General features: G+C 35.2%; 1 protein-coding gene across 2 annotated transcripts in view; it reads left to right on the forward strand.

Annotated features, from left to right (window-relative positions):
• Positions 1–1,177: 1,177 nt before the first annotated feature.
• Eip78C (Ecdysone-induced protein 78C) overlaps positions 1,178–26,031 on the forward strand; it is a 32,728-nt gene continuing 7,874 nt past the window's right edge. The window contains exons 1-3 of one of the 2 annotated variants that reach the window (XM_088030893.1): positions 1,178–1,373; positions 3,585–3,664; positions 22,978–23,102. In XM_088030893.1, coding sequence (XP_087887019.1) covers positions 1,315–1,373; positions 3,585–3,664; positions 22,978–23,102 — 264 coding nt within the window. In that variant the 5' untranslated portion in view covers positions 1,178–1,314. Of the gene's footprint in view, positions 1,374–3,584; positions 3,665–11,260; positions 11,621–22,977; positions 23,103–26,031 lie in introns of those variants that run through there. The other variant, XM_088030892.1, reaches the window with a different exon arrangement.

The raw sequence follows: 26,031 nt of genomic DNA on the forward strand, positions 1-26,031 counted from the left end.
GTTTGGTCAAAAAATTTAACTAAGCAAAGTTTCTGCTAGAAGAGATAACCGCTTTTACTGTGATCTGTAATGCTGGCTGCCTATATAAACTATTACTAAATCAATAATACTAAATCATTTCTAAACTGCAAGATGTTTTACTCCTTCAAACATACAATTCTTTTACTTTTTAGCATTGTTTTAATGTAAAACTCGTTAAAGCCCATAAATAAAAAAATACAATAGTAACTTTTAAAGGTGATAAATCATAGCCCACAACAAATTGGCCATTTACCTAAAGTAAACTCTATTTATTTATGTCAACTAATAGTCATAATTCGTAGTGATAAATGAGTTTTCTGTTTAACTACCACATGAACTGGCCTAAAATTTAATAATAAAGCGTTCCTAATCAAATCAGCTTTTTATTAGGAAAACTCCAATTCTGAGGTTTAAAACAGAATTACCAATTTAATTAGAGCATTGCATTCAAGTTATGGAAATTTAGTTATTATCTCAGTATGTCTTCAAGGGTCGGTTGCTTCGTGTCGAGCTTTGTTAAGCAATTTGAACTTAAACCTCCCTTGCTTAAGCTTAAATTCGCCGGTTAAATGCAACTGAGCAACGCTTAGTTAAACCCTCTGCAAAGAGGTCTTTTGTGGTGTTGTTATTCGTTCATTGTTCTGAATTTGGAAAATACTAACAAATCTATAAATGTGACAGATAAAAATATCATGTTGGAAAAGAATGTGAACATGCAAATAGCTTTTCCGTTTGTAAATTAAAATCGCATTAATTACTTTTTATAGATTACTACTACTACTGCTACTACGTTACTTCTTTATTCTGTTTTATGGCACATATTATTGAAAAAGTTTTATGGAAGGTTTAGAGAAGAAAGAGTACGAGTATAGCCGCATAAAAAATTAAAATATGACTTTTCAACCAGGAAAAAGTTGTATTATTATGCTATAAGTCTAAAAGCCCTCCAGTGTTTTCTTCCCTCATACTCATACACTCCCTCATTTCTCCCTATAAACAATGCAATCTCGTCATTGTCCCAGAAAACCCTTTCATGCATCAACGTGCATTCCCATTGCACTCATTACTCCACTTCCCTCATTCATAAACCCCTAGTAAAAAACCCGCACATCCGCACACTAGGCTATCCATCGCCATGCGCACAACTCCCCTACCGGCACAAATATTGAGCCTCTAGTTCGTGGAGCAACCCCGAAATGCAGCAGCAGCCGTGCGCTGGCTCGCCGCGATCCGGTTCACCTTGGCAGTAAAAATGGCATCAGGGTGAAGAATGCAGTGTGAGCTACCCCAGACATGGAGCCCTCCAGCTCGACACCGAGCTCGCCGGGAAATGCGGATTCCACCTTCACCAGGTACGATCGATGCTTTGTGCGTATGGGTGCATCGGTGACAGGGGGTGATCTGGTGACCTATTTTTATAAAGTGCACTTGTTGGGGTTGATGCAGGGGATGCTTTGTAGAAGTTTACACACCTAGTTTTTATTTTTTTAAGTATATTTTTTGATTCCTTTAATCACTCTTCTTTCCTATAGATATTTCATGTGTATGTAAACATAACACCGTGTCGCAGTTATTCTTTTGTTCCTGCATGTTAGGTGCTTCGATTACGTTGTGGAATTTTACGCAAACTTGTCCAGGTGCTATATGAAATATTAAATAATTACGACACGAGGCATATAAAACCGATAAACTTTTTTCTTTTTATTTACTACTTATTCCTAATTGCTTTCCACGTTTGTTTAGGTGGAGCTTTATTTTTCTTTGACAAAAAAAGTGAAAATTGCTTCTGAAGTAAAAGTGAAACAAAAGTTCATTAAAAATTCATTTAAAAAATTTGTGACGTCTTTTATCTCCTATCACCCGTTAAGATAAACACCAAATTACTTTTTGATTTCTGGATAGTCTGAACGAAAAGCCATTGTCTTTCCTTAATCCCAATTAAATTTTTCACATTTCCATTCCAGTTTGTTTCAAAATGAAGGAAATCTAATTGCACTACATATTTAATAAAAATCTCTCCCAATATTTTATTTCTCTTTGGGAACTGGAGCGGTAATAAAACCCAAGGTTTATACTAATAGCACGCCTTTATTATTTATTAATAGTTAATGAAAACAAAATTGTCACAAGGCTGAGTCCTGCCGGTTACATCAAAATTTTATGTAGGTATGTTGGTAACGTTATCGATCTGATTAATGCTCGACGTTACGAAGCATTTTTGCCGGAACTACCCGTGTTTTGTTCTGCGGCCATAAATATTATGAAAAGTTCTCTTAAGGTGTAACAAAATTGCTCTTTAGTTTATATTACCTCATTCTGAGACTTTTACATTATTTTACAACGCGCTTAAAATGTCTAATGGCGGAAGATTTATTATCATGGACAAGAAGAAGTACATTTTCATTATGTTCTTTTCATCGCTGCTAAACGCTCTTCACAGTATTTTCTGATTTTCTTGTCGATATTTGTTGACATATAATTGGGTAATTTCAACCTGCTTAGAAATTTCCTTTTTTCCGACTTGGTAATGTAAAAAATTATGTTATCCCGACAACCGCTAATTCCCCGTCTTCGTAATTGAAACATAAAATTGAAGATGAATAAACACACGCAAGCCCATTAAAATAATATTATTTAATAATGTGAACTAAGCTCGAACAATGCACTTTTCGCACATTAGCTTCTCTAATTAAAACGCACATGCAATTCTCTTTATTTTATTTTGGAAATATTTGCCAACCCCTTTGTGACACTTCCTGGACAATTAAGGGAAACAAGAGCTCGCAATTAAGAGACATTAGAATTCATTCCGCATAAAGCTCCTTACTTAAATTTTAATTTTTGATGAACGAGTAAACAGATAAACACAACAATTTGTGTGACTCTCACGAAAAATCTTGATGAAAAGCAGTGATGTTATCGTTGGTAGGATTCCTTACAACAGAAACGTTTTAGTTGGTTGTAAAGTAATGAGCTAATTGGAGGAACCAGGCAGAGCGGAGTAAAAAAGACGTTTTATGACCGTTGCTAAATTTCGCATCTGTCGTTACAAACAATAAAGATCAATCGCGATAAATCCTATTAGTTGCATAGTTCATAAATTCGAACGAACATGCAAGAGGAGATATGGAAAATGCTGTTCTATTTTGGTTTACGGGAGATGTTTGCACGTCCATTCTTAGACACTCTGTATATGCAAAACAACTTTTTTCAAAAAGCCGTCGTGCAACTAACTGAAATAAAGATATTCAGTTGACAATGTGCAATGTATGCACAACAATTGCTTTATTTATTACTTTGACGAGTTGAAACCGGTAGCTTTTGTTCCCTACAAGAAGACACCACCACTTAAAAAACATTCTATTAGCATCTGCTCGAGAATTCCTGCTGCTGGGAGCAGGATTTTTCAAACAGTTAACACTACACCGAAACTTTAAGCTCATTATTGGAGCACCACTTTGCGGATTTAGAGGAGTCCAAAGTTCTGTAACGGTAAAGTTATAACCAGAGGCGGCAATTAATTAGATTTTTGCGACGAGTTATCGTTTTTTTTTTTGTTTTAGTGTCAAGCAAGAGCCGACTTCAAATCCTGCCAGTCCTCTGGAGGCGTCCAGTCCAAATTCTATAGCACTCAGGAATAGAGGTGGGTACAAAAAAACAAATAATTATAGACCGAGACGGTAATTTGAGAAGCTGAAGCTTTTCATGGGATTTTTTTCATTGTTTCGGTTAAATTATGACCACTAATTAGAGTATTTACTAGGAAGTACGTTGTATAGTCCTGTCATTACAAGGGAATTTTAAACATTCATAAATTAGTCGTCAAAGCGAGACACTAAATTCGCTGCCAAGGAATTCTTAAAATTTTACATTCACGAATAAGCGAGATAATTCGAGAATTTATGTTGTAGACTGTAAATTTTGCAGAACGGCTTACCTGACATAAAATTTTATATCCACACATAAGCACGTTGTTATTAAATTTTAAAACTGGCACAGGAAAGTAAATTATTAGATGAAAGCACTACTATTACTTTTTAACATAATTCCCCGCACGCATTTTTTTACAAAACCATGTTTCGTTACTTCTTACACAAATGGCATCGATTTACAAATATTTAAATAAATTAATCGAGGAACGACATCATGAATATGTAACTCGTGAGATGTAAAAATCGCCAACAAAACCCAATAAATCTTCGTTCGAAGACGGTCGAATTTAATTAACGGAAAATGGGAAATAAAATGTACATTATGTTTCCTTCGATTTTTTAATGATTTTCTTCAATGTTTGTATTACTTCTTTAAAATTTTCGGATCCTACTAAGCTTATATCGTTAAACCCACGAAAAGGTCCTAAATTCCTCACAATTTGTCCAATTTCTCATATTATTCGTATTATTATGAATGTAGAAAGACTTTTCGAGACAGCCCTCATTTCAAAGTATTGTTTCCAGGAAAACATGACATAATAAACAGTAAACTAATAAAACAGTGAAATAGTAACCCGAGGGAATTAGATAGCGACACAAAAAGAGCACAAATAAACTCGATTGAATGATAATAAGTGAAAATGTATTGCTCGTTACAGGTTAGATAAGAACACGCAAAGTGTTATGTAAAATAAACATTCCTAAATATTTTTTTAGACAATCATTTTTACTCACAATGCATGTTTAATGGAGTCATATAATGCGATGGGCTCGGGCGCTTCTGACCTTAAACATAAATCAATACATATTTCTATGTTATTGTATGAGTGTTACTTTATTTATCGTTCACGCGAAGGCAGAATTTTGAAATCTTAACATCTAACACAATTATGGTTAATTTTGTGGTCGTATTATCTTTTTGGTTCCGTTTATTCCGGAGTTTTCGGTGCTGCTTTTTCTCCGGAATGACGGATAGAAAGATGTGATTTTCGTCATCGTTTTTCTCGCGCTTTTATTGTTAAGAGTCCGGTCTCACATATACAAAAACCAAAAATTTGTTTTAAGTAAAGTCGGTTAAAACTGACGCCAAAAAGACTATGAAAACCTAATTTGGTCAATATTTCGTTTATTTGTGAAGCAAATTTAAGTTGTTTGTGCTCATTTATCGCAAAATTTTAAGAGGAATGCAAAATTGGGCGAATTTTTAACATGAGTCAACATATAATTGAGTTATGGCCGTTTGAATTTTTGAGTTGTTGCCAGAGGGGCAAATTTTTGAAGGTTCGAAACAATCCGTGCTCAATATTTCGGAAACTATTAGAAATATTGGGAAACCGTTTGCGTCATCGTTTTTCTCGCAATTTTTCGAATGAAAAATCGTTATATTTTCCAAAAGTCGAAAGTTAAGGTTTTTCGCGAAAATTCATGACTAAAACTACGGCAAAGTTCTGAAATTGATATGTCGCTTATTTTTTGGAGTAAACTTGTGCTATTATAGTTCATTTTACGCAGAATTTTGCGCAGATTCCAAATATGGGCTTGAAACTCAGATCCGACAACAAATAACTGAGTTATGGCCGATCAAAGTTTCGGAAGGTTGTTTTTCATTTTTCCTCATTTTTCGTAAAATATCTCGGAAACTATTTGAGCTATTGAGATACGGTTTGCGCCAATCCTTTTCTCGGCTCATTTTACGTTAGAAAATGTTCTCAAAAGCCCAAAATTCGATAGTCAATTTTTCGCGAAAAAAAAATCCGACTCGAACGATGAAAATTTTTCATTTTTTTTTTATTTTTGGCCATAGCTTGTCAACTATTTGTCCGATCGATCTCAAATTTGGCCACTAGATAGATTTTGAGGTCCTCTTTCGACTGATGTATAATTCAAACCTATTAAACGTCGTTTTCATTTTGAAAACTTTGATTGAAAATCACCCTAAAATGACGTTTTCAAAACAGTTTTTGGCCAATGCCTCGTTTATTTATTAGGCAAATTCAACAAATTTGCGTCTTATTTTACGCAGAATGTTACGCTGAATCCAAAAACATGAGAATTTTTTAATTTTCGTCAACAAATAATTGAGTTATGGCCGTTTGAATTTTGGGGTTGTCGCCAGAGGGCCAAATTTTTTAAGGTTCAAAACAATTCGTGCTCGATATCTCGAAAACTATTTCAGATACTGAGATGCGGTTTACGCCATCGTTTTTCTCGCGATTTTTTACATAAGAAATAGTTCTTTGATTTTTCTACCGTCGAAATTTGCAAATTTTCGCAAAAAATTCACGACTAAAACTATGCCAAATTTCTGAAATTCTGAAATTTCTAATCTCGCTTATTTTTTTAAGTAAACTTAAGTTATTATACATCAGTGTACGCAGAATTTTCCGCAGATTCCAAATTTGGGATTTAAATTCAGATCCGACAACAAATAACTGAGGTATGACTGATCAAAGTTTCGGAAAGTTGATTTTCATTTTTCCAAATTTTTAAAGCTAAATACCTCGGAAACTATTACAGATATTGAGAAACGGTTTGCGCTATCGATTTTCTCGCGCCATTTTGCTTTGGAAATCGGTCGCAAATACCCAAAATGCGATAGTCCATTTTTTGACAAAAAAAAATTCCGACTCAATCGATGAAAAATTTTCAGTTTTGTGTTTTTTGGCCAAAACTCGCAAACTATTTGACCCCCTATTCTGAGATTTGGTCAGTTGATAGATTTCAAGCTGTTCTTTCGATTGATGTGTAACTCCAAGATATTAAACATTGTTTTTATCTCGAAAAACTTCATTACAAATCGTTCCAAAAGGACTCCTTGAAAATAGATTTTGATCATATTCTCATTTGTTTGTAAAGTAAACTCAGGTTGTTTATACTCATTTAACGCAAAACTTTACGCGAAATTCAAAACTGGTCGAATTTTAAACGTACGTTAACAACTAACCGAGTTGCAAGCGTTTAAAGTTTTGGGTTGTCATCAGAGCAAGAATTTTGAAGCTCCGAAATATTTAGTGTTCGATATCTACGAAACTACTAGAAGAATGTCATAACGCCATTGTTTTTTTTCAATTTACAGTGTAAATATATATCTATGGATACAAGATCTAACACAATTATGGTTAATTTTGCGGTCGCATTATCTTTTGAGTTCCGTAAAGTAAATTTCCTGAATATTAAACAGGCTTAAGTAACTGCTCGACTTATTACCGTATTATTTATTCACTAATTAGCTCTTTATGAAACACTCCTGTTGTTCTAAATCAGTAGATTATTGATTTGTCTACAGTTAAGCTAACACAGTTGAAGATAATGGCCAAGTTAGCTTCCTCATTATTATTCCTCTTATAAAATTTCCCTATTGCTAATTAAGGACTTAAATTACACTGTAATTAATGGAACACCATTTCTCCGAGCTTTACATATTTGCGTTGAAAGCACACACAAAGGTTTTATGGTTATTATCTTTTTGAGAGCATTAAAACGATTTTTTGTTGCGTTCAACGACACGGTTTCTAGCAATTTTTTTATAACTAACGATCAACTATTAAGTGAATAATTAGATGGGCGCAAACTGGCTTGAAAGCAGTTGAATTATAGTCGGGTTATTATAATTTAAATTGACCGTTAATAATAAAACGATGAGTTACGGAAACGGTGCAGTTGCTTAATATTTCCCACATTCGAAGCATTTGGGAATTCAACGATTTGATTAGTTCATCGGACCGGTCCTGTCGATTGGATTACATCAGGCACTAAATAACGCCAACTGATTAGAAATAGATAAGCCGTAATGGTAAATATAAACCGAATTCATAGCAGAACAGAGTGCAGCAAGAAACTACCATTCTGGATGCTACTGATCGGTCTAATTAATGATCTGGCGGAGAATTATAAGTTGCAAGACCAAAAAGAGAAATAATTACAGGAAAAAGGTTTTGCTTTTTAATTTTAATTTATCATCCATTGTTGGTTTTGACATGGGTGTGATTTTGAATCTGCAACCAACAATACTTGAACAATAGGTTAATAAACGTTTTTTCTTTTGTGGATCCTCCACGTTCAATCTTGAAGACATTGTGTCAAAGTTGTATCACACCGCCCAACAAACCCATCAATATAAAGTTTCTTCACACTTCAATAAAAGGCCCACCATCAAACACCTTAATAGGCAAACGGACACGGTCATAACTCAAGCGAACATTAATGACAACGTCCAAAGAGTTAAGTCGTCAACGTTGACATACTTTTAATGTTTTGACGCTCGTTACAAACAAGAGCAAAGTTAAATAATTGGCAACGTCATAGACCTTGGTCCCTGATCAGTTTTTCTCACGATTTATAATTACTCGTAGCGCGCTAATAATGCGCTTCCTAGTGATGTTGCTGATTCGATAGCACAATTCTCTTTTTGTGAATGCTCTGGCACTCGTCGGAGGTGAACGTCCGCGGTTATTCCTCTTTCTTGCGAGCCTCTGGCAGCGCTGCCAGCTATTACCGGTCGAGGCACTAGGTGCTCTCCTCTTCTTGAATATTCAACTTTGTTACGTCATGAAGCCATTGGCCTTTTTCGCCACAGCTGCCACTTTTTCGCTCGACGTCCATCCAATTCGGATGCTGCTAAAAGACGAATAATTACTCTTGTGTTTATGAAACGAATGGAGTCTGTGAGCATCCGAGTGTGAATGAACTTTGACTACGAACCGGTTCTCGAGCTTTACACACGTGTACACGCTTTATCTTTTCGATTGGTGGATGGAAAAAGTGGACATCCCTGGACCACTCTGTTCATGTCCATGTACACTTGCTTTCACCGAAAACAGAACAGCAGGATTTCAATTTTCAGACCACTTTAGATTTCTTCGTTCTTTCAATTTATTGGACAAAGGAAAACGTACGGTTTGGAGAAAGTGCGGTGCTAAAAACTGATTATTAATTAAACCCAGATTTTGCTATTTTTATTTGTTTGATTTTGATGTGATCGACACTAGAAAATAAATTGATTCCATAATTTAACCATTTACAGAATTATACAAGTGGGTAATTACTTTCTGGGAAACGAATCTTTTCTTCGTCAAATGATACTAGCCATTGAAAACGAAGATTTTTTTTGGCGTTTTCAGTGACTCTTTGGACAACATCTTTCCATCTGTCACTGCACATTCACGTCTCTATAAGAAGTTTCTGAAATATTATTTAAAAAAACTTGAATGAGCTCAAATATCGATGCTTTAGCATCATCAGATAACCGCAATAAACATTATGTTTGCAGGACTAGAGTTCATAAAATTTTATGAGGTTCACTATGTACGACATACCGCTTATTGTTGGTAAGAAGTCAGTCAGATTTAATATTCGAAGAGTTTTTTATTGGTTGCAGCATCCAATTAAGTCATCCACGAACTTACGGAATTGTATGACAATAATGTGCACGTTTACTTTTTAAAGTTTCCGAAAAAAATTCTTTCATTTTTCATTTTCTTACCATCAAAAATGTTGCCTTTTTTGCTTTTACATTTTCTATGATGCCTCTTCAGTAATAATTCGAATAAAACCTGAAAATGAAGAAGTGGAGAGTACTTAATTTAGATGGGCAAACGAACATACAAAAAAGGAAATCTCTTCTCAAATTTGTTCCGCCATAAATGCTAATTTACGTGAATAGTCAAGTTTCCCGTTTCAAGTTTTATTTTTTTTACTAGGTGGCCTTCGGAAATCTGTGAATCTCGCTTTTTTCATAGACCTCGTTTTTCGGTGGCGTTGGATTTTTATTTGGAATGCCTTATTTGTTATATTATCCACGAAAAAAGCGAGATCGACCGATTTCCGAGAGCTACCTAGTTAAATGTATTATCTAACATTTAGCAAAAGAATTTTAAGAGAGCCAAAATGTTCCCATATTTTCCATTCGGACGTGTATTTTTGATACTTTTGAGGCTAAGGCAATGAAATTTGGAGAGATTTCTATTTTTGACTTGTTATTGTTTGTTCCAAATCTCAATATTTTTGAGCGACAAGAACGGATTTTAGAAATTTTGATTTTCAAGACACGAGCCAAAAAATTTCAATATTTTCCATTCGGACATGTAATTTTGATAGTTTTGGGGGTACAGCAATGAAATTTGGAGAGATTACTATTTTTGACTTATTTATTGTTTGTTCCAAATTTCAATTTTTTTGAGCGACAGAAACGGATTTTAGAAATTTTGATTTTCAAGACGAGACAAAAGTTTCCAACATTTTCCATTCGGTCGTGTAATTTTAATAATTTTGGGGCTAAGGTAATGAAATTTGGAGAGATTGCTTTTTTTATCTTGTTTATTGTCTGTTGCAAATCTCATTTTTTTTGAACGACAGGGACTGATTTTAGAAATTTTGATTTTCAAGACGACCCTAAAATTTTCAACATTTTCCATTCAGACGTGTAATTTTGATACTTTTGGGGCTAAGACAATAAAATTTGGAGAGATTACTATTTTTGACTTGTTTATTGTTTGTTCAAAATCTAAATATTTTTAAGCAACAGGGACGGATTTTAAAAATTTTCATTTTCAAAACGAGCAAAAAATTTCCAATATTTAATTTTAAAAATTTTTAAAATTAAAATAAATATTGAAATTTTAAATTTTTTTTAAATTAAAATTAAAAGTTGAAATTAAAATATGTAATTTTAAAATCTTAATAGAAATTAAGATAACGTCTTCGTTGTTATTACCAAGCAATTATAGGTTAGCCACTGAAGCAGCTGGACGCAAAATTAGATTAATCAACTCCAATTTAATTTTTTGCAGCTATCTATTTCTTAAAATAGAAATTAGAGCTAAAACTGTAAATGTATTGTTTAGATCTTTCCTGATATTCCTTTGAGGAGATGGTTTAAGACTCTTGCGAATTTATAAAAAAAAGTGTGATATAATAATAATTTACAAAAATGTGTCGAATAAATGAGAAATTCCGGCTGATGTCTTTTTTATAAAAAAAACTAAAATTTGCGGTTTAAATAAAAATCCACGCAATGACTCACTCTGTGCACTTAATCACCGCTTCCTTCGCTTTTAGTAAAGCACGAGTTGTTGACACTCGCTATCGTCACCGGTGCACCACTTCCCCATCACCTGGTGCTTCCTTCCTTTCCCCCATCGCCACACTTATCCCAAATCTTCCCTAAAGCCGCCGCCACCGTCCACCTCCACCATCTTCTCCATTTGCATTCTTATCGTGATTTGGGCCCTCTCTCGCCTCCTCCTCTCAGGTCGTCAACCTCTAGCCGGTAGCAAGTCCACCTCTCCTCTTGGTTACCTGGCTCGGAACCCAGCAGCGATTAGTACGGGATTATACAACCTCGAGTGCCGATGGATCACGTGGCGATGCGTCGCGACGCGTGCGCGCCCCCAACCACCTGTCGTCGGGGATGTGAGTGACCATGGATGTGTTTAAGATTGAACAGTCTATCGGGGGCGGCGTCCCCGCCCCCGACAAGATAGCGCCGGAGGTGTCGTTCGACGCCGGATCAGAGTTTAATCTGAGCTTTTTTGATACGGATAGCAACCAGCAGGGATTCAGCGATCCGGGTTCGGTGGGATCGACGTCGGCGAGCTCACCGCCACCGCCGGTGCCTGGGACGAGCGGTCCAGGGATGCTCTCGCCGCCACCGACGACTATCAAGCAAGGTACTTGCGTGGCGAAAGTTTTAAATGACCATGAATGACAACGGTCAATGTCAAGTTTAATTACAAACACATGACTGAGGAAGCTTATCAGCTCTTGAGATGAGAAAGTTATCGCTTTTATAGAGTTTACGACTCAAAGAAATGCTCAGGAAAAACCTCAAAGAACTTATATTGTCATTTCAAATTTACTCTATTATGGTAATAAAACGTTAATATGATTTAATCCTAGTCTGAATCAGAAAGCTTTGTGTGGCATTAAGAAGCTTCCGGCTTGTATTATTACTATAAAACAGCGCTTTTGTTGTTCTAAATTTTAATTTGATGCAATTCAAGAAAGCACCTACGATAAATCCAAAATGAACGAGATATAACCTTGATGAGAGCGTTCACATTCATAAATAACACAAAATCAAAGAGATAAATTCATAAGCTACATTATAAAAATTTGCACCAGCTTTTTCGAGGGTTTATCTTGACAATGTGTCATGAGATTATCATGCAACTCACGTAATTTCAAGTCAAATATTTAACAATACGTTCGATGGTTCTTCCAGCTACCGAAAACTGCAATTGCAAAGGCTCAAAATTTAGCACTAAAACCGAGAGTTTTTTGTTCAATTTTCGGAAAGTACATTCACATTTATTTGTAAAAGCGCCAGTTTATCGGATGTTAATGCATTCAATAATTTAAATTTTTAAATTCAGCTCACAACAATAAATTTTACACAAGCTTAACCTCGTATCATATAGCATCTGTTAATTTTGCGGCGCTTTCAATTACCGCCCATTATACCCCGATTAAAAATAAATATGTATAAGCGAAATTTGAATCGGCATAACGACCGAAGCTTGAGAGATCCTCCGCCGCAGGAATTAGCACCTTCTTCATTTTTAATTCACTAATAAGTGGAGGTCCACATAGTAATCTGTGTCGAAACTCCGTGTTGACCATGAGTGACAATTCAATGTCAAGTTTGATTTGGTTTATTTATAAAGCTGCTTTCGAATGTTGAAGCTTTGACCGTGCATGGGGTCAATGAATACGAATATATTTTCATTTTCTAATGAATTCGCAATCGGATGCATCAATATTAAATTGGGATGGCGTTGACAGACCTGTCCAGACTTACATCACGTGTTTTGTATATCATTAAAGTTAATTATTTTCTTTTCGCATAATGAGTCGTTACGCTACACACCAACAAGAAAAAAGCAGATTTTAAAGTGTTTTTTATTTTATATTTTACGCAAGAACAGGCTCAAACAATTGGATAATAACTGCATTGGGAGACAATGACCTTATTGGTATCTCATTTTGCTATTTTTCGTCTTCAAAAATGTTTTGAATTTTGAACCAACGTATTCAGCGGAATTGTTGGCTTTTCGCAATACTATGTTAAGAATAAATCGAAGTTTCACGCAGTGACTTACAAGATGAGTCAACGGAGGCGTTTGTTAATTGTTGGAATTATAGTACATACTCAATTATCGCCATTTAGTACATTTTCATTGAAGTTATTATTAACACTATTTGGCGGGATCTCTTATTGATATAAAAATGTTTGGTTTATAAATAGACGAATTGCGACAAAAAATCGTACAACTTTGTTAATAAGCTGCTTAAAGGAAATAGAAATAATATTAATGTAAGGAAGAGAATTTGCATACAGAAATTATTTTATTTGAGCTCGAGACCCCATTCCTGCAGTAAATCGTTTCATAATTTTATGGCGTTCTAATGGAGTCTAAACATTACTTTTGCAAAGTTTAATCGAAATCTAAGGAAAATGTGTCGTTCGGTCTCACTGCCGGAGCGGAAATGTCACTTCTAAGAAAGCTCAAAGGAAGCCCCTTTTTCTATAAAGTGCGCTTTTCCTAATAAACAAATTCTCCTGCATTGAATTTTTATTTTATTTTTTCCGTGTTGTAAAATCTTGAAGGCGCCCGTTACAGTTCACGGATGAAGTAATTTTCATCGGTCGAAAAGTAAAAGCCAACAAAACGTCACTTTCAAGCTAGCGAGCTTTTCACTTCAGCTTAAAAATGAAGAATTATTGTTTTATTTACTAGGGCAGTTTTGGTGAAAGTTGTCTTTCAAACGTAGGATGACACTCTGTGGGTGTAAAGTCCGGTGCTGTGTTTGTAGAAGCAGATGATCAACAGAAAGCCCACTTATTTGGAAAAACTGTGGAGCATCTACACTGACTAGTTGAATTATTTATTTTCTTTCGCTCCAAATTAAGAAAGAGAAAAAGGTGCGAGAAAGCCTACAATTTTAATTAAAGTGGGCAACCCTGGAGAAATCCAGCTGGATCAATAAACAACTTTGTTGAAATTACTTGTACATCGCATATTTGAAGACTGTCACGTTTCTATCTCAGCGTAATAAGATTATCTAAGCAGGCTCTCCACTATTACTTGGTAATCCCCCAGAAAATTAATAGAACGTTGTACAAATCCGTTCCGTCTCATTTTGTCCTATCATACGGCTTAAATGTGGTTAATAACAGATTATTTGAGTCTCTCCAACTCTAACTTTCTTGTAAACCCAACAAAAACGGCGCAACTACAAGAATTAACGACGTCACTGTAGAAACGTGCATATTAAACCTAACGTTTAACATTTACACCATTCTAAAGTTCACTTAGCTCAATTATAATTAAATAGCTCGACCAATCAGCGCTTCAATTATACATCCTCTCAATAAACCGATTTCCTGAAACTGAACATTCCAACACATGACATTTACCATTAGACATTCACTGGACAGTCGATAAATTTCTTGCAACTCTTGACATCTTCGCCAAACTTGACTGTGGCGACTTAATTGACAACTTGATGGACGTGCTGGTGAAAGAAAGAAAGTAATGTGTCTGAAGTAATTACCGTTTTTGCTAAGGGAGAAGTTTAAAGTCGCTAGGAGAGAACGAGGCACACATAGACGCCTCTACTGTAAAATCTGAACTTGGTTTCTAAGGACCCGAAGCATTCCGATTTTATTGCACAATTATTATCTCGTTTGGACGATTACGTAAGATGAATCAGAGCTGGATAATTGCCTGTTGGACATATCCCGACTGGTTCGTGTGTTTCGGTAAATTTTCTATAATCACCAGTTCCATTAAACGATTTCGTTTATCTGTTTCTTGAGAGAGAATGCAGATTGGGGATTCCACGTGGAAATTTTAATTGTGGCCAGTTTTTGTCTAACATTTTCAGCTTCAAGCAGGAAGTTGCTTAGATTATAATCCGAGATATCCAGCTAAAATACAAATTTAATCAACTATTATTATGCCCACTGAAAAAATTAATTCCATATTATTAATAATTGCCAAGCCGATGTGCCATTCTAGAAGCTCTATTTGTTAGGTGTATTGATTTTTAAACAGCTTTCATCACGGGCTAATGAATAACATTTTATCCTCCCATGCGCCTTTATTAATAATACGGTATTTGGAGTAATGGACTACATATAGAACATAGAGAACTAATTAAACTCTTTGTGCACGTAACAAGAGAAGATCTTTGGAAGTAGATTTTCATGTTCTGCAGCTGCTCATGTATTTACATAAATTGATTACCCTTTCTGATGTATGTATTGATGGGTAGGTGTGTGGAACTAATTAATCGGATCTTTTGAGTTTGCCAACTTACTCCAACGCCAAGCGCCTCAAATCTGTTTAAGATTTTAGGAGAAAATTGAACAAAGCTAAAAATTATACCAGCAGGAACAGTTCCTGAACATAATTTTTAATCTCGTTAAAACTAACACAATGATCCCTTAAATACAAGTTATTAGCACTTTAACTAGTTTTATGGTTTGTTTATGGTTGTTATTTAGTGAACGGTTCATAGGTACTTTGTTTAAATCCCGTTTTGTTTTATGACAATTCGCCTGTAATCGTGACAGTGTATATAATGGGTCTGGTCATATCTCCATCTCCATATTGGATAATAACAGCCGTAAAAATTAGTCCATTCTGGTTGTATATTTACCGTGCAAACGCAGAAATAGAAAATCTTATTGTATTTTCTGTGTTAATAAGCACAAAATTTGCTACAAAGTTTTTTCTACACCCAATCAAGAGTTTCCATTTGCCGGAAATTTGACTGGACTAAATTTGGAACTAAGCTGAATATTATCCTCTATTTCCATTTTCAATGCATTTTTGTGCTGGATTCTCTCTCATTAAATTTAAAACAAAAGTCTATTGATTATTTTAAACATTTTAAACATCACTATGTCCGCCTACATAAAACTGGCGCAAATTTAAACATTGATATTTAATTTAACACGTTGAGTGTATGATTCATATTTGAAGCGGTTCACAAATATTCAAACTGTATTGCAAGCATGTCAGGGTCTGGAAAATCCGCGAAATTGCATTTCATATCAATTTTCCGTGATAAGTAATTAGAAACAGCAGGATTTAAATTTTTAAGAGATTCGTCAGAAACAGGATTTTTGCAATTGTAGCTCGGTTGCTTGGCGGAAAAGTGAGCTGAATCCAACTCCACACTGCCGCAATATTGATTAGAAAACAATTTTCATTAAGCCTTAATGAACACCATTTATTTCACTGCGACAGCTCTGCCATCCTCATACGTAGCGCCATTAATTACCGAGCAAATGAAGACATCTTATGTATAAATAAAGACGTGAACTGCACCACGATAATTATCATTTACCCTTCGAAATACGTAATTTTTGGTAAAAATTTCGAACACGCGATCTTCCACATGCCCCTGTCCTTGAAAGCACCAAGAGATTGAGTAACCGAAATGCTAATATGCTCTCTCTTCCCTATTGAAGAATAAGCTCGTGAGAGCCGCGCATTTGCCTCCGGCGCTCGTTTTTGGGGAAGACGGTTCATTGGCCGGTTTGGAATCGATGAAGGCTTAAGGCTATGATGTAAAAACCTGTTTCTATAACTAAATAGCACCATCATAGAGGTACCATCGTCATGTCCGGCAACTATAGATTACCATCTTCAGAAAAAAAAGGCGAATTTGTGGTGGTTACCATTCGGAACCGCCAGTTTGAGGTGCATTTTGACGAGGTAACGGGAGATACAAAGATTGATTGGAGGCGGTAATTGGTCGACCGATACCGGTTGTTTTATAACCATCTGTGGGATTATGTAATACAAAATTGCCACTGCGGTAAGGTAATAAACACCTCATTAATACATTTCGCTGGTTCTGCTTACTTTAGATTTTTCCGAATTATCAGATAAGAAATTGGCCGATGGGCGATGACACAACATGCAAAAAATGCCGACCGCAGATATCAATCTTGGAGATAAAAATCGCCTCGCGTCACGAAGCTCTTTTCCTAATCAAATTACTTCCTCGCAACTCGACCCAAACCGCAAAGTTCAAGACTTATTTTCATAATATTGATCCAAAACTTGACAGTTCAATGAACAGAATGATTCATCAAAACAAAAACTTCCTGAAGCAGACAAAAAGCAAGAGGTATTCGCCATCGCCTGCTAATGTGTTCCGCAACAAGAAAGCATTTAAACAAATTTGCGACAATTACTTTACATTCTTGCATAACGACTTTCCTCAGTCTCCCGTTTCAACAATTTCATTCTGCGCGTACTTATTGTAAAATCAAATTAAGTTATGTGTGCACCTTTTACCGACCAGGAAGCGTTTTCCCATAAGGTTAGTGGAATTTCATAATTGCCTATTGGTATTCTTGAACTGCACCGTCTAATTCACACAACGTTAAAAAGCGAAAAGAGCACAGATGTCGGTGATTCTTCCAATGACGTGTTAATCAGAACAGAAAAAGGAAAAAGTGTGTCTTTTTACAAATATTGACACTTTCGATGGCACCGTGGTACTCGCCTTTTCAAGGACATTAGTCTTGATAAGTACCACAGATGCGATTGCAACGCTTGATGCGAAGTGGAATTTGACGAGGAATCGATTGGATCCGGTTTGATCTGCTCGAATAATGCAGAAATCGAACGAAATCACTTTTCGAATATTGAAATCCGTGTAGGCAGATTGATAATCCAATATTGTTCAATATTTCACGCATCGACACACTGCTCCCAAGATAAAATTCAAATCGTGAAATGGAACAGATTCACTTTGGAGAAAGTACACGATTAAAAGACATTTACGGCCCATTGTCGGTTTTACGATAAACTATATCAACATCGTGATTCTTACACTGAAACTTTCCATTCTTTCTTAGTTATACGTTCTCTATTCATTCTTTGGAGAACATAGATAACTGTATCGGATCTATTTTAATCCAGCCGTGGGAGCTCAGAAGGAATTTCGGCGCTGATGGAGATGTTAATCAGGTGCTGTTACATCCATTTTATTGTTTTTTAGACCAACACAGTCTTAATCACTTCAAATCCACTAAATATTTCTCAGTAATCAAATATTGAAATTGAAAACTCAATTTACAAGATGACTGCAAGTTGTAAAGAATCTTCAGAATTTGTCACTGATTAAGTTAACAACTTTTAATTTCACATTCTTGCATTGTCTTTAACATTCTTCTTCTGACAGTGTTATTCTGCATTGCATTTGCTAATTTATGTTTTGCCTTCAAGAGACACCTGTCAAATCTTTTCTTTCCACATATTTCTATGATAGCACAACCTCATTACATTTAAGTAACTCATGATTTCCGTGAAATTGCATATTGCATGAAAACAACTTCTACATTGTTAAATTCGATAGTTGCAGCCGGTAATGCAGATGTCAAATGTCAGAGTTTATACAGACTTGTCCATCATTAATAAATACGATTTACGACTGCGAAATTTACTTTCTTACTCGGAGAAGTAATTGCAGTAACAGTACTTTCCTGTGGCGCAATTTATACGTTTGCACGGTTAAACATTGGGCAATAAATATCCATAAATAAAATCGGTGAAAATTCTAGAGTAGACGTTTTATCAATCAAAATCTAATGCCAATTTATCGATTATCAATAAAATAGTCAACGAGAAAATAACATGATGGCATGACAAGGCATAATCAGAGATCCGTCAACAATTCGACATGGGTTTATGGATTTAAGGCAAGCAACACTTTTGGCAAACGTGGATTGTTGGTGTTTTTTATGGAAGTAATAGTTAATATCGCACCTAATATGCACGTGTCGCTAAAAGCTCATCTAACAATGGTAAATAAAGTGCAAGAAGAGTGCCATTAAAACATAATAAAGCTTGCTTAGAACGCTTGTTTCCCGTGAGAGTGAATGTGTGCAATTTATGCTTTGTGCTATAGCACATAACTATCTACGGTACTCTGTATCTTGTTGCACGACAGTGCAATATGCGACCGGATCAATGCCTGCGCTCAAGAACAGGAAATTGCCGTTGACAAGGAAGAAATTCTAAAGATTCCACCGATTTTACATTCCGAAATTAAGACCGCTGCAATTCCATTATTTCATCCCCGAAATTTAATTTGTAGCGCCAGCTGTTGAGCTTTTCCAATATCTTGAGCTTTATCCCTTCCGAAGCAGCCGCTTTTTATAGTCGATACAATTCCCATCTCGGCATGTTGTACCGACTCATTTTTATTTCCTCTGCAACATAATCGATAACCACCGACGTTCCAATTTTTTCCTAACTGGAATTATCGACAGAACCGAAACGACACAATTATTCACTGTAATAGGTGGAAGCGAGTGACAAAAACGTCTCGTCGTATATCAGCGTCAGGACAAAAAGTTTGAGGTCACGAAAGCTTCGCTGAAACTCAGCCTGAATACTGATCTAGGCTACGGAAAAATGCCGCGACTCCACCGAGGATTTCTAAAAATAAGAAAATCGTTCAATTTTTCATTTATTCAAGTTTGTAAGCGTCATTAATTTAAAAAGTATTGATTTCTCAGACGGCAGATACAACATTGAAGAATATCTGTCAACGAACTTTTCGAAGCAAGGTTTTATCTAACTTCTCAAACGAGTTTACCTCGGAAATCTAAAAATGGAAAACTGAGACGCCTAAGCCGCAGTGGTAGACGAACGTTCCGTCTAATATTGTCTTGCAAATGGTCGCAAATATTTCTTTCGCTGCTCTGGAAGAAATAGGAGAGACGCCACAAAAAATGCGCAATTATCTTCGTAATGCAAGTAATTTACAAGTGTTCGTTTTATTTATGATTTCAATTATTTCCATCATTTCGTGTTTACAGTTACAGAGATCATTGCGTGATCGTAAATTTCTTGTATTTGGTCGTTTTGTAAACGATTCATAATTAAAATTCTCCACGTGCAACAAAGTAAAACACCACCTAATGATGTTATACAATTACTTTTTAATCTCTCGATTTCCTTCAAGTTAATTAGCGCCAATTAATAGTTTCATGTAAAACGTATTTATAAATGTAGACCACCGACAAAAGCACACGTAAAAAACAACAACAAATTTGTCTTTCACAGACATTCAAATCGTGCCTCTGCCACATTTCTATTAGCATAATTTTGCCAATGACACGAAAAGCGTTATGTAAAAGATGTCGTTGACTCAATGACCTTCGATCATGGAAGAGTTTTCGTGGACGAACCAATAAAAAATTGCACACACGTTTATAAATAAACTCGTTTGTACGAATTAATGAGGAAACAATCTTAAATCCGGCAACCATGAGAACATTCCGTTGTGTAGCTTATGGGGAGTTGTCTTCTGATAAAGATCTGACGAAGATTAACAATGAGTTTCTTGCAGAATCGCGGGACATTCTGGAAATCCATGTGCTGCTTTTCGGTCTGTGACCACTTTTTTGGCGGAAATTTATTGCTTTTAACATCCTGCGATAAAATAGCCGAGCCAAATTACAGATCATCGACTTATCTACACTTTGATCAGACGTAAGAAAAACTCCTCTTGTAAAGTAACAATTGTGGTGCGCCAGCTGCACAAGAAATAATTATGCAAAACACGAACATTACGCAATTGAAATTATGTACTTCCTTTTAATCAGAAAAGCGTATAAAGTCTACTTAAACCACCACAACTTTGCCTTAATCGTTTTATGCTCTTATTAGTCCCATACGGCTTAAACTTAAGTCGGCTAAATTAATTAGAACTGCTTCGAGTTTTTTTTTCGATTATTTCAACAAATACGGAAACAGTTCACCGGAATTTGGCTAGCTAAGAGATCTGAAGACAAAAAGGAAACGAGATCCATCAAACTCGAACTTCGAAAAGTCATCGGATTAGAACGAAATTAGAATGCTCTGTTAGCTCTAAAAGAATCCGATGCGATAATCAACTTCACACACATCTTCTTTCGTTGGTAAAATTGCTGACTCAGTAGCATTTTTTTCTGAGATAAAATTTTGTGGGACAATTTGTGCTCGTCTCATCAAAACCAGATGCTAAAATTATGCGTTAACGATCTAAATGTATAAAATTAGTAAATCTATTTGCATGCACACTTCCTCATACTTTTATGCCTTTTTCTTTTATTTAGAATTAAGTGGGACATTCGGTTTTTATATTCGGGAAGTTTGTTTAGTTATTAGAAAAGCAAACTTTTTATTCAGCGAAATGGAAATCTCGTAAGCTGTCAGTTTTGATTTAAGATCTAATCAAAACAAAATATCATTGCAAAAGGAGCCTTTAGTTTAGAAAGTAAAGGCCATAAGTTATCACGATTTGAAGCTAAAACAGCTATTAATTTATTTAAGGCTAATTTCATTCCAGTATTGGAATTATGACAATGAGAGGCCTTTCCACCCTCCCCAAATAGCCAAATAAATAAAACAACAAATTAACTCGCCCACTATCCTGATTGCTCTCCCCTTGTATTGATTTAGCTGCGCTCGCTAAATTAATTCACATTCTTGTATTATTTAATCGTTGAATCACACTGAACTTGACCTTCTCGCCATTTTTATGCATGAAAGTGGCTACTTTCTCCATGGAAGCTTCACCTTGAAACAGAAAGTCAACACGTAACGACGCTTTTTAGGTTAATTTCACGTTGTGGACTCGATTTGATGGTATAAACAATCTTCGTACGCTTTAAAAGCAAATCTTCAGCTACCATCCGGAACGAAGAGATACTGCAGACCATGAAATTTCCTAAGGATTTTTTCCAAGGACAGCGGAGTTATTTCGGTTTTTGCCGGTGAAAAATATTGATATTTCATTAAGGAATGTCAGGTTTCTGAGGCGTTTTTTCGAGGTAATGGCCGTTTAATCAGGAACAAGAAGTCTTCGTGGGGGATTTTCAGACGTGGCTGTATTTCATTTGACCATTCATAAAAGTTACTGATCATCTCAGCAGCGCTTGTTCTACAAGAATTCTAACACTTTTTTGGCGATTTAAACTACTAAAAATGGGAACGTTGCGTGCTACAGTTGATTCGTAGTGTTAGGGTACCTTAAAGGAGTCGTTGCTTTTCAAGGTTTAGTTAGATTAACATAAAACTGAAGGAAAACAGTGTAAACACAAAGTTTTGATAAGCAAATTAAGCACGGAACCTCAACATCAGTTCCAAGGATTTTGAGCAGATTTTAACATTTTGTGAACAAGATTTGGAGCGAGCAAAACTTGTTTTTTAAATCGAACCCCGCAAATTCTATATTTTTCTCCAGAAGGCAACGAACTTCATCGCAAGTCCATAAAATCCTCTTGGCTGCAAAAGGTAATAAAAATTCTTCACGCGTGTCTTCCTTTATCAGATTACATCCAAGCAAATTAAAATATCAAATAAAATCAATGCCGAATGGAACGTAACCTTAAAGGTCAGTTTCGGAAAGTCTTGGAATGACAATAAATTAGAGAGCATTTTTACATAACGGAACAAAAAGCTCATAAATACTAAAGATGCGTGTGCAACAAATCAATAAATTTTATCCAAGCGAAAGCAATCGATTTGTAGGGTGGTACGTTTGTTTGATGTAAATATTGACGGTGGACGTGTTTATTGTGATGTTTATGTCCTATTACGTCGTGTTAGACCATGATTTATGACCACTCGATATGTTGCTTACTTGAAACAATCAAAAACGAAAACCGGTGGCTCATTCAATCAACAGAATCGGCGGCTTCGGTAATTTAGTCAGTGTTGACAACTTGACAAAAAAATAAGTAAACAAGAAGCGATACTATTTTATTTATCGGCGGTTTTTCCTGGTATCTATTTCAGGAATCTTCCACATTCTTCATAACAGCGATGTGTTATTTATGATGCAACTTTTTGTCTTGTCTAGTTGTAATTCTGTGCTATGTTTGCGTTACGGTTACTTTGACGTACGCATAACGATTAGGTACGTGTCTAACGGTTTTGGCGCTCAATGTGGAAGATTGACCCTTTTTGCTGCATGATTTATTTATTTTATGGTATTTTTCTTTCAGAACAACATTATGTGGCGGCCGATTCTAACAGCTCAACGACAACCAAATCGTTTGTTCCTTGTAAGGTGTGTGGAGATAAAGCTTCAGGGTACCATTATGGAGTGACGTCGTGCGAGGGGTGTAAGGTATATTTTTGCCTTTATTTTTTATCGTACGAAATTTAGAGACGAAAGACGATAGGGCGAAATTTGCGTGGCATTCCATTTTAATTTCTCCAAATAATAGATTCTACTTCAGTATATTTCTTAATTAAATAAAAAGGACTATTTTTGGATCATTTTGTCAGAATATTCATGCACTTCCAAATCTCATTGAGTGTTTATTTCAGTCAGAACGTGGGCTTAACAGCTACAATAATAAATATTTCCAATTTCTACCAACTGTCACCAGTTTTAAAAATGCTCTATCAGGGGAATTCTAACTGACACAATTGTATTATTTTTGATAGTTTTGTCCCACTGCAAAATGGTTCTGAAAACGTTCAGAAAAGCAATTTTAAAATATATAATTAAAAAATACCAAAAAGTCCTAAATTCATATACTTAAGACAACAGTTTCAAAACCAACATCATGTTGCTATTTCCACATATTTATTTTTTTAAATATTTGTGCACATTGTGCATATTTCTCACGAACCTACAGGATCTGAATAATTGAGGAAATGGCTGGCTTAAAAGAGCACTAATAATATCCGTACTGCAAATGTAATAAATCAATAAAGCGGATTAAATCATTTATGACGGGTCATCAAAGGAAAATATTAAATTTAAACACAAAGCAAAAACGGTTTTGAAATTTTCGCTGAAAATAGTTTTTAACAATTCCTTCATTTGTTCATCTAGAATAAGTACAGAAAAATGTCCACTCAATAGCTTGTTTCTTTGAATTATATCAATTTTCTGGGATTCTCCAAAAGTCTCTGGGATCTCTTGTGACTAGTTCTAGAACTTTAAGACTCTCTCCGGAGTTTCCAGAGTAATTTGAGATTAATCTTTAAAATTTTCCAGTTTCTCCAAAATTCTGTATTATTAACTCTTTCATTCTTTCGATTTCTCTAGAATCTCTTGTGACTTTTTAGGATTTACTATTTATTTAGGATTTTTAGGAAAGTCCACTAAAATTTTCTAGACAGTCTAGGACTAATTATATATTATCTATTATATATTAATAATAGAAATTATTTTCTCAAATTCGCCAGTTTCTCCAAAATTCTCTATAATCGCTCTTTCATAATTTTCAAAAATCTTCTTGAGTTCTCTTTTTCTTTCTTCATAATTCTCCAGGATTCTACAATTCTGTAATTTATTCGTTTATTTTCTCATCTTTTTATTTTTCTGCTGCTTTTCAGGGTTTTTAAAAACCCCTAAAATTCTCTGATTTATTAAGTTTTTCAGATTAATGATTTCAACATTTTGTTATTCTCTGAGATTTTCTCAAATTTCCCGGCCTCTCCAGGATTCTCTAAGAAGCCCTAAAATCCTTTTAAATTAGATTCTCTACAGTTTTCTAGGATTTCCTATGATTCCCGAGGACTTCACGATTCTCTGAAGTTATTTGTAAAACTCTTTCAATTAATTTTTTCCTCCATAATACGTCGATTAATAAATCTCAAATTCAATTTCCACTGGTTTATATTTTATAATAAAATATGTCGATTTTTTCAAAAGAATAAAACTTCGATTCCTTTGGGAATCGAGTAAAATAAAATAAGACCAGAAACACCGGAAAAGATTTGTATTTCATGAAATCAATGATAAAAACGTGCCAAAGCGCGTCGCTCCATTCCAAACAAACAAAACAAATTTATTGGAATTATTCTGGATCACCTTACAAATAACAGCAGAGCGGAGAAATTACCTCTTAAACAAAGAGGTAAATTTTCCACAGCTGTCGGAAAGATTCCTGGCACAATTTATACAAGCCCCGCGTAAATGGTAATCACACCGTGTTGATAGTTCCCAATTTAAAACAAAAATTTAAAATTCTAATCGTCATATTTACATACTCGCATATGAATAAAAAACAGAATAAGAACAATTAATCTCCATCCAACCGGTCATTTCTCTTCCAAGCTCCCATACGTTACGTTATGACAACGTCGTTATGTTCCTAACGATTGCTCCATTATCAATAAGTTCCAAGTCCTCCCACACTACCAACCATCCTGCATCACAATTCGCAAGTAATGAGGCAAAGCTAATGATAATTTAATTGGTTTTCGATGTGCATACTGCGGATTTCTGTTTTCCAAGTGGTATTTTTCAGATTTGCTTGGAGCGAGATTAATTAATTGCAGCCCCACCTAACTCGTGTTACACACGTTAACCAGTTTAAAGTAATGATTTAATCACAACAACGTACCGTAACGGTCCACGATCACCATTCGTAATTAGTTCTTTTTTTGTAATTAGCACAAGTAATATGCGTAAGGTATAATTATCGGTGCTAAGTTGTACTCAGAACATTATGGAGAAGTGTCTATGACCGACGACCTTGTGCGGTACCACGAGGATTCTTTGAAAAGAGAAATATTGCACATGTCACGTTAGGAATCGAATCATTTATTTTACCATTTCTAACTGTTTTGAAATGGAGGTTCCCATGTGAAGAAGACTAATGTTTATATACATACAATGCGTGAAATTATCTTGAGATAAATCATATTGATAAATTGATATTTAAGTTTGTCTTAACAAAGCATGTTTATTGCAAAATACATAATATTGGAGAGTAAACAACTGGAAACCGAGAGCTTATTTTCCGCTTGTAATGACCAGAGTTTACAACGAACAATTTTGTGGTGTTATGTTGGTTGGGTTTGCAAGAAGAACACAACATAAATTTTGTGGTCTTTAAACATGCTGTTCTCCAGAATTACACAATAATGGCTCATATTCGCGTGTAGACCACATTTACATAATTCTAAAAGTATTGTATAAAATATTCAGGAAGGGTTTAGATTACAAAATCGGGTGCAAATTGTACTTTTATATTGACTATGATGATATGCAGATTTTTTACATATTACCTGTTTTGGTACTTTTAGCCATTCTC

The sequence above is a fragment of the Gnatocerus cornutus genome, chromosome 2, assembly GCF_029298725.1.
Source record: "Gnatocerus cornutus isolate USDA-ARS CGAHR chromosome 2, icGnaCorn1.1, whole genome shotgun sequence".
In the NCBI taxonomy this organism is placed as follows: domain Eukaryota; kingdom Metazoa; phylum Arthropoda; class Insecta; order Coleoptera; family Tenebrionidae; genus Gnatocerus; species Gnatocerus cornutus.